Raw genomic sequence first — 10,415 nt, forward strand, 5'->3', positions numbered from 1 at the left:
AATGTTTGTTAAGTCGATATGGTTCTAAATTTGTGAAGACAAGAGAAAAACTATGGGACTCCTAGTGCTGCATTATATAAATTTAATGCTTGAAGAAATCATAAATCTTCCTTTAATAAAGTAGACAATTCAAAGAGGAATTAGTCTTGTTGGATTTATATAAAGCCATTTTAGTTTCCTTAAGTCCATTTATAAATATGAAGAAATTGGTGAGACATGCGGTTACAAGGTTTATTACAAAGGTTGTATCAAAAGAAGGAAAATTTGAGAAAAATGTTTATTTCAGATGAATGAAGCAAGAACAAGATGTCAAAGGAAGTTAAGGGGAATGAAACTACAAAATTTGTTCTTATGCATTTATTTTGGAATTATGTCGTATTTACTCTCAAAGTCATCAATCCTCTTATTTATGAACTTCGTCTAGTGGATGGAGAGAGAAAAGTAGTTATGGATTTTATATACAAAGTAATGCAGAAAGTCAAAGAAACAATAATAAAATCATTTAATAACAATGAAAATAAATATAAGAATGTATTTACAATCATTGATAATAGATGTCAACTTCATCTTCCTTTGCATACAACTAGTCACTTTCTGAATTCAAAGTTATATTATTCCAACCTGAAAATAGAATATGATTTGGAAGTGAAAACTGGATTGTATGCTTGCATCAAAAGGTTGGTGTCAAGTAAAAACGTGCAACAAATATTTTTAACTGGGTTACCTCGTTATAAGGGTGGAATTGAACTCTTTGATGATGACTTTGTCAAAAAATCAAAGAAGACTATAACCCCATGTAACACACTAACGCTTTCCAAATTGCATTAAGTATAAATTATATGATATAATGTTACATTCGAAGTTATTTTATTTTTATAAAAATATGGAAGAATTGTGGATACACAACTTTCAACTTACAAAAACTAATAATCAATATTACTTTGAGCACAATTAGAATATATTTAAACAAATCATAACTATTTTTTATAACATAACTCATTTCATTATTATTTTTAGAATGTAAAAAAAAAAATTAATTTACATTTTACTTATTCATAATTCATATTCATTAAAAGAAAAAGATAGGTTGGAGCACAAAAGGTTGCATGATTTGGTTTACTTAAAGTGTAGCCAACAACTTGCTCAAAGATACAATATTAGAAACAAAATAAATCCTATTGTACTCAATGAAATTGAAGGTTGAAGGGTGTGATATGTAGTGAGACAAGTAAATGATGATAATAATAATGAATAGAGGGAAATGAGTTGGTTTTTGAGGATGATCACCCTCTTAATTGGAAAACTGTTTATGAAGTTTCAAGTGTTTGAGAACCAATAAGAGACAAAAAAAACTAGTAAAAGAAAGAAACCATCAAGTAGTAGTGATATTTTCATTGGATCTTCCCATGTTTCTAAAAAAGCTACAACTTAATCTCCAACAAGGAAGGGCAAAGAGAAGATTCAAATTGGAGTTGAGAATGAATTACATAATAACTCTGATTCTGAGTTCGAAAAATTACTTAACTTTGTCAAGAGTTTCTATGAAGGAAAAGTGGAGAGGAAGGATACGTTCCATTAGATATTGAAGACAATTATGTTGGGATTGAAGAAGGGTTATATAGTTAGAAATATAAGACAATTTCTTTTATATTTAATTTTGAGATTGAAAAATGGTCATATAGTTAGAAACATAAGACAATTTATTTATTTTTATTTAGTTGTTATTTTAAGTTTTAAACATGAAGCTTGTGGTGTTTTGATTTTTGTTATAGTTAGAACAAAAATAATATTACTTAAAAACATCACATATTATCCAACTTCTTGCATGTGATAACAATACCTACAATTAAGTAATATAGATTAACATAATTGATAAACCATTCTCAAAATTTTACACAGTAAATTAAAGAGAACAAATCTTAATTATTTCAATTATAATTGAAAAGTAATTCAAATTATTATCTCAAAGTAAGTAAATTAAAGAGAAATAGGAAAAGAATGAAAAATCATCCAAAATTTTAATAATATATTAAATAAAAAAAAGTGATTATCATCCTCCAAATTGAGTAGTAGTAAGTTCATACAAAGAGGAAACTTACCCTTAAACAAAGTTTACTTAGATAAAACTATATGTAATCTAGTGTAAAGGTTGCTCTTACCTATGTCAAATTCAAAGTCCTCGTTTAGGATAAAGTGATAAGAAGCTCCTACTTGTAAATAAAACATGATGCACCAAAATTATATAATAATTTGACTTCCTCTAATCAGTGTAAATCATAGTTATGTATATAATTTAAATACTACAAACAACATTATATAACATTAAAATAAATTCAAAAATATTCTTATTAACAAACAATATAAAAAAATTTACAACAATTTTTATATAACCACACATGTCTATCATGAAAAAAACAATAAAAAACAATTCATGTGTGAATACAAAGGAATTATTTATATGCATGTAGTGACATATAATAAGGTTAATTTTACAACTTTCAAAATTTAGAAAAACTAAAGAAAATTGAAGGAATAAAATCAAAATGATTATACTTATACATCTCCAACAAGGAAGGGCAAAAAGAAGATTCAAATTGGAGTTGAGAATGAATTGCATGATAACTCTGATTTTGAGTTCGAAAAATTACTTAACTTTGACAAAAGTTATATGAAGGAAAAGCGGAAAGAAGGGATATGCTCCATTGAATATTGATGACAATTATGTTGGGATTGAAGAAGGGTTATATAGCTAGAAACATAAGACAATTTCTTTTATATTTGGTTTTGAAATTGAAGAAGGATCATATAGTTAGAAACATAAGACAATTTTTTTTTTATTTAGTTGTCATTTTAAGTTTTGAACATCAAGCCTATGGTGTTTTGATTTTTGTTAAAGTTAGAACAAAAATAATATTACTTAAAAACATCACATACGTGTTATCCAACTTCTTGCATGTGATAACAATACCTAGAATTAACTAATATAGATTAACATAATTGATAAACCATTCTCAAAATTTTAGACAAATCTTAACTGTTTCAATTATAATTGAAAAGTAATTCAAATTATTATCTCAAAGTGAGTAAATTAAAGAGAAATAGGAAAAAGATGAAAAATCATCCAAAATTTTAATAATATATTAAATAAAAAAGTTATTATCATCCTCAAAATTGAGTAGTAGTAAGTTCATACAAAGAGGAAACTTACCCTTAAATAAGGTTTACTTAGATAAAACTATATGTTCTCTAGTCTAAAGGTTGCTCTCACCTATGTCAAATTCAAAGTCCTCATTTAGGATAAAGTGATAAGAAGCTCCTACCTGTAAATAAGAATGATGCACCAAAATTATATAATAATTTGACTTCCTCTAATCATTGTAAATCATAGTTATGTATATAATTTAAATACTACAAACAACATTATATAACATTAAAATAAATTCAAAAAATATTCATATTAACAAACAATATAAAAAAATTTACAACAATTTTTATATAATCACACATGTCTATCATGAGTTTTATAAAAAAAAAAAAAATTCATGTGTGAATACAAGAAATTATTTATATGCATGTAGTGACATATAATAAGGTTAATTTTACAACTTTCAAAATTTAGAAAAACTAAAAAAATTGAAGGAATAAAATCAAAATGATTATACTCATATATGACATTATAACATCACAAAATTTATTATCTACATATTGTAACATTAACTATTATTATACCTGCCAATGTATCTATACATATTGTAACATTAACTATTATTATACCTGTCAATGAATCCTTTTTATTGAAGTTCTCATCTTGATCATCATCATCACTGTCAACTTCATGCAAGGATCTTCTTGTCTCCATACTCAAACGTCTTGGGATGTGTACATTATAATAGTAATTTAACATGCATTTCAAGGATTTGGATGGAAAGTGTTTCATGGCAAACTTCCAAAATTTTTTGGCATTTGAGGATGTATTTAATTTGTATAGAGATTCAAATTTCTTATGCTCTTCTAAGGTCCATGACCCTGAAACTTCTTCTCCCATTTCATCAAACTTCCAACTTGAAAATGTTGCACCAATCTCCAATTTCAAGAGTTCTCTTGCTTCACTAATATGTAGTCTAACACATTCAACTGATCCTGGTTTTTTACAGGAGCATGAGTGAGGCCTACCTTCCCCAATACTTTTTGTAATGTTTTCACTAATAGTAGGCATTGGCCAAACTTGAACACCCAGCCACTTTAAATCATCATTATTATAACATCTTACACTTGGTGAGCCTTCCCACTTAGGAACATAAGCTTGAAAACGAGGTCCAATGGGAATAACTGGCCTTGGAATTTCATTATCATTTGACAATGAGTTGTTTTGTGTCTGATTGAGTTCCATATCTTCATCTTCTGAGTGTAGAGAAAGTGATTTCTCATCTGAATTGTCAAAATCCCCATTGAGCAATGGTTCTAGTGCTTTTGAAAATTTCATAGTTGATTTCTCCTTCATTGATGTCTCTGTACTACTAATATACTTAGTAGTAGTCAACAAACATTTACTATATTTTTTCAAAGGTTGTTGTTTCATTGGGCTTGACCCTTCAACAAAGGCATCAAAGACACCTAGGTGAGGACAACCTTGACTACAATCACTGCAAGGTTCTACTTTCTCATATAGGATGCCATTTTCATTACAACATCTCTCTCTAGTGATAAGTCCAAGAACAGCAATTTTATGACAGTTCATATATTGGTCAAATTTCCTCTTCTGAAAATAGGAGAACAATTTTTCAATAAGAAGAAAACTATTAAGGGATGAAAGACTTCTAACAAAATTTGTGGTATTTTACATTTCCAAAAAAAAAAAAAAGTATTTATTTTTTTAAAAATTATAAGAAAGAAGTTGTATTTTAAAACACTAACTTTTAATGAGTGGAAGAAATAAATAGATTTAAAATAAGTTATCTAATTTATTTAACGACCAGTGTTTAAAAACACACTTCTAATGTAAAAAACCTAATTTTAAAACAAAATTTTGTTTTCAAAGTAAGAAAAGAAATAATAAAATTGTATTTTAAAATATGATTTTATTTGTTTAAAAATTTGATGTCATAGTTTTCTAATTAAAGTCATAGAAGAGTTAAATTTACTCATTTCTATTGTTTAAAAAGCCTACTTGTTACTAAAGTAAAATTTAAATATTAAGTTAAAACTTAGTACTAAAAGAATTGCACTAAGGTTTTAGTACAATTAAAACTCTTAATAATATTATTTTTCCATAATAATCTTGCCAATTGACTTAAATTCATAATAACACTTTTTTATTTTTATAAAAGTAGACATATAGTTTAACATATCAACAATACATTACTACAGGGTTTAAACAGTGTCAAACTGACACTAATAAAGTAATAATATTAATTAAATAAGTCATATATTACAAATAATAATAAATAGAACTTTATAAAATTAAAAAATTGAAATAAAATATTATTTTATTGATTATTAACATTTATAGTATAAAAGTTAAAATAAGTACATCATAACACCTAATATAATACATCACTGCCAATTTTAGTAAGTTAACATCCAGAATTAAAAAATAATACATGAATGTACAAAAATTTAGGATATAAAAATTCTAAATGAATATAATTGATTAAATTACATGTTTAATAAAAAAAATAATAAATTAATATTAATATTTTGTATTAGTTTTGAAAAGGGATAGAAATAGAACCAAAACTAGATTATTTCTTATTGCAGCTCTATGTTTCTTCCTACACCCATACTTCAAAAAATATATAAATTATTTTTTTGAGATTTGTCATTAAATTTTTTTGTAATTAAAATCCAATTACTTCTCATATTATATAATTTAAAAGTCAAATTTTTCATAATACAAATTTTGAAATATAAAAAAATTGTATTATGAAATATATAATCTAAAATATAAAATTTGTATTACAAATTGCACATTCTAAAACACAAATGTAGTTAAATTATATATTTTTAATTGTAAAATCTAAAATACAAATTTGTATTTTAGATTATATAATTTAAAATACAAAATTTATATTTTAAAATTTGTATTAAAAATTACACATCCTGAATTATAAGTGTATTATAGATTGTACAATTAAAATAACTTTATACTCTACAGGATTGTAGAACTCAAAATATATATTTTCAATATTTGTAAGTATGGGTACAAGAGAAAATGACGGAAGAAATCCTCCAAAAACTACCAGCATGGATACATGACAAAATTACAAAGTCCAAATTAAGTCAGGTTTAGATTTTTATAGAAGTCTAATTCAAAAAAATATGGTAGACAAATAATATATTTTTTATTAATATTACGTTATTATCATGTTCAATTTTTAATAATGTATTAAAATTATATATTATTATTTTTTTATTAAACATTTTGACTAAACAAACCATACTTAAAAGGATACAAAAATTGGTTTATAAATCAATATTTTATGATAAATAATAGGTCAGACTTTTATGTATTTTAGGTCACTTAAAAAAAAGTCAATAATACATTTAACATTTTACAAATATGTATAAAGTATCCTTGAGGTTCTATAAAATAGCTAGTACAAAGCAAAACAGTGTAAAATGATGAAAGACTACATACCACACATTTTGCATTAGGATTCAAAAGTATGTCCATCTTGTCCATTAGAGTTTTAAGTCTTTAATGGAATGATTGCAGGCAAGGTTCCAAATCAAATTCTTTCAACCCCAAATCTTGTTTTTTATATCTGTCTGAAGTCAAAAAAATATATGGATAACTAAAAATGAAAAAAAAAATAGAAACCTCCAAACAAAAATAAACAAATGTCATAAAAAAAAATAGGATAAAAAATGGATTAAAACACATAATATTATATTTTTAAATATTAAAAAGTGATATTCTTTCTCTTAATGTAAAAGAAGAGATATTTGTTTTTTTATATTTGCTTTTTTTTAAAGAATCTAGATCTCGAAACGTGTTTGTTACTGTTTTAGATCAGTGATATTCTTTCTCTTAATGTAAAAGAAGAGATATTTGTTTTTTTATATTTGCTTTTTTTTAAAGAATCTAGATCTCGAAACGTGTTTGTTACTGTTTTAGATCAGATTTGGAAACTATCTAGCAACGCGCTACTCTTCCAGATCATGTATGGAAAAGTGTTACTCTTACAGGTCATGTATGGGAACGAGTTACTCTAACACATCATGTATGGGAACGAGTTACTCTTACAGATCATGTATGGGAACGAGTTACTCTTACAGATCATGTATGGGAACGAGTTACTCTTACAGATCATGTATGGGAACGAGTTACTCTTACAGATCATGTATGGGAACGAGTTACTCTTACAGATCATGTATGGGAACGAGTTACTCTTACAGATCATGTATGGGAACGAGTTACTCTTACAGATCATGTATGGGAACGAGTTACTCTTACAGATCATGTATGGGAACGAGTTACTCTTCCAGATCATGTAAGGGAACGAGTTACTCTTACAGATCATGTAAGGGAACGAGTTACTCTTACAGATCATGTATGGGAACGAGTTACTCTTACAGATCATGTATGGGAACGAGTTACTCTTACAGATCATGTATGGGAACGAGTTACTCTTACAGATCATGTATGGGGACGAGTTACTCTTACAGATCATGTATGGGGACGAGGTACTCTTACAGATCATGTATGGGGACGAGGTACTCTTACAGATCATGTATGGGGACGAGGTACTCTTACAGATCATGTATGGGGACGAGGTACTCTTACAGATCATGTATGGGGACGAGGTACTCCTATCATGTCTAGAAAACTATCATGTCTAGAAACGCGGTACTCCTATCATGCCTGGGAAACGCGGTACTCCTATCATGCCTGGGAAACGCGGTACTCCTATCATGTCTGGGAAACGCGGTACTCCTATCATGTCTGTGAACTACTCTTACGTACGGTTCAGATCTAAGAAAACACTACTCTTACGTAAGGTTCAGATCTAAGAAAACACTACTCTTACGTAAGGTTCAGATCTAGAGAAACACCACCCTTAAGGTTCAGATCTAGAGAGACACCACCCTTAAGGTTCAGATCTAGAGAAACACCACCCTTAAGGTTCAGATCTTAGAGAAACACCACCCTTAAGGTTCAGATCTAGAGAGACACCACCCTTAAGGTTCAGGTCTTAGAGAAACACCACCCTTAAGGTTCAGATCTAGAGAAACACCACCCTTAAGGTTCAGATCTAAGAGACACCATCCTTAAGGTTCAGATCTAAGAGACACCACCCTTAAGGTTCAGATCTAAGAGACACCACCCTTACGGTTCAGATCTAAGAGACACCACCCTTACGGTTTCAGATCTAAGAGACACCACCCTTACGTTTCAGATCTAAGAGACACCACCCTTACGTTTCAGATCTAAGAGACACCACCCTTAAGGTTCAGATCTAAGAGACACCACCCTTACGGTTTCAGATCTAAGAGACACCACCCTTACGTTTCAGATCTAAGAGACACCACCCTTACGTTTCAGATCTAAGAGACACCACCCTTACGTTTCAGATCTAAGAGACACCACCCTTACGTTTCAGATCTAAGAGACACCACCCTTACGTTTCAGATCTAAGAGACACCACCCTTACGTTTCAGATCTTAGAGACACCACCCTTACGTTTCAGATCTAAGAGACACCACCCTTACGTTTCAGATCTAAGAGACACCACCCTTACGTTTCAGATCTAAGAGACACCACCCTTACGTTTCAGATCTAAGAGACACCACCCTTACGTTTCAGATCTTAGAGACAACACCCTTACGTTTCAGATCTTAGAGACAACACCCTTACGTTTCAGATCTTAGAGACAACACCCTTACGTTTCAGATCTTAGAGACAACACCCTTACGTTTCAGATCTTAGAGACAACACCCTTACGTTTCAGATCTTAGAGACAACACCCTTACGTTCCAGATCTTAGAGACAACACCCTTACGTTCCAGATCTAAGAGACAACACCCTTACGTTCCAGATCTAAGAGACAACACCCTTACGTTCCAGATCTAAGAGACAACACCCTTACGTTCCAGATCTAAGAGACAACACCCTTACGTTCCAGATCTAAGAGACAACACCCTTACGTTTCAGATCTAAAAAACACCACTCTTACATTTCAGATCTAAGAAAATACTACTCTTACAAAACAAAATTTAAATCTATGAAGACATAACTCTAAGATATACAAAACAAAATTGTAAATATGCTACATCTTACAAAACAAATTTTAAATCTGTGAAGACATAACTCTAAGATATACAAAACAAAATTGTAAATATGCTACACCTGAGAGTTTAAATCTATGAAGACATTACTCTTAAAGATATTAAAGATATACAAAAAGAAAACACAATTGTTGCATATGTATAAAATAGATCAATAAAATCCTACCATTCTCAAAGGAATAGGTTATAACTGGTTATAACAAATCTGTGAAAATATACTACTGTCATATATTTATGGATAAAGCTAAAAAATGGTATCACCGCCTCAATGAAACAAATATTACTGTAGGAATATCTAAAAACAAATATATACTAAATTCAAACACAGAACCTAATATTCTAGTATAATATACATATTATATATTATGCAAATAAAAATTTAAAACAAAACTAAATGTTATAAACATACTTGGTGATGAACGGCATAATCAAATCATCATCGAAGCTTTTCCGAAGAACAATGGTGGTCGTCGCAGAAATTGAAGAGAGACGGTGAGAAATTATAGTCTTTGAGAATTTGAAGGAGATTTTATAGAGGATTTTATAGAAGTAGGTAAAGTTGAAGGTTTCAAGATTGAATTAAAGCCTAACCGACTCAGTCTGTGGCAATGGGTGACTCTTGCTTTTCCAATGACTAGAGTCCAACAGAGAGTTATTATGGCTGATCCCAATGATGTAGAATCCCTAAAACTCTAAAGCTTTTTTGGGTATTTATAAGGATACTAGTGAGAATTTTAATAATTAACAAATATTCAAAAATCTCAATAATAATTACTGTTTTTCAAAATTATAAAACATTCTTAATATTGATGTTATATCTTACAATTTATTATTTTATCTTATTCTTAAAATTTATTTTAATATCATAAAAAATTATCAATTGTTATAGAAATAGTGATAATGTTTAGCATAAGTACATTAAAAACAGTTATTATTATTTTTAATATAGGCAGTTAAGAACTTTTTAAAAATTATAATTATTATCATAATGATAAAAACAACTAATTAATGAAAATATTAAAAAATATATATATTTATTATTTTTTAAATAAAATAATTAAGATCTTTTAAGATTTAACCTTTGAATAATATTTTACAAAATATTTTAGAGATTTGATGGTTACATT

General features: G+C 28.4%; 1 protein-coding gene across 3 annotated transcripts; it reads right to left on the reverse strand.

The window, feature by feature from the left end:
* Positions 1–378: 378 nt before the first annotated feature.
* LOC137825702 (AT-rich interactive domain-containing protein 2-like) lies at positions 379–9,974 on the reverse strand. Of its 3 annotated transcripts, XM_068631440.1 has the most exons (5): positions 9,698–9,974; positions 6,638–6,768; positions 3,775–4,759; positions 3,269–3,320; positions 379–621 (listed from the first exon to the last, which is right to left on the reverse strand). In XM_068631440.1, exons 2-4 carry the CDS (start codon positions 6,680–6,682, stop codon positions 3,289–3,291), a joined length of 1,062 nt encoding a protein of 353 aa, XP_068487541.1. In that variant the 5' UTR covers positions 6,683–6,768; positions 9,698–9,974; the 3' UTR covers positions 379–621; positions 3,269–3,288. The 3 variants fall into 3 exon arrangements, with proteins under 3 accessions (XP_068487541.1, XP_068487540.1, XP_068487542.1); XM_068631439.1 differs by lacking the exon at positions 379–621 and having other exon boundaries at positions 3,118–3,320; XM_068631441.1 differs by lacking the exons at positions 379–621; positions 6,638–6,768 and having other exon boundaries at positions 3,118–3,320; positions 9,698–9,973.
* Between the last annotated feature and the right edge of the window lie 441 nt (positions 9,975–10,415).

The sequence above is a fragment of the Phaseolus vulgaris genome, chromosome 8 (assembly GCF_000499845.2).
Source record: "Phaseolus vulgaris cultivar G19833 chromosome 8, P. vulgaris v2.0, whole genome shotgun sequence".
Lineage (NCBI taxonomy): Eukaryota > Viridiplantae > Streptophyta > Magnoliopsida > Fabales > Fabaceae > Phaseolus > Phaseolus vulgaris.

Coding starts and splice junctions, on each gene's coding strand:
- LOC137825702 (XM_068631440.1), bottom strand. CDS start 6,682: ATGGACAAGATGGACATACTTTTGAATCCTAATGCAAAATGTGTG. Junction 4,760..6,637: donor ATCCTAATGCAAAATGTGTG/GTATGTAGTCTT, acceptor TCCTATTTTCAG/AAGAGGAAATTTGACCAATA. Junction 3,321..3,774: donor TAAAAAGGATTCATTGACAG/GTATAATAATAG, acceptor TCTTATTTACAG/GTAGGAGCTTCTTATCACTT.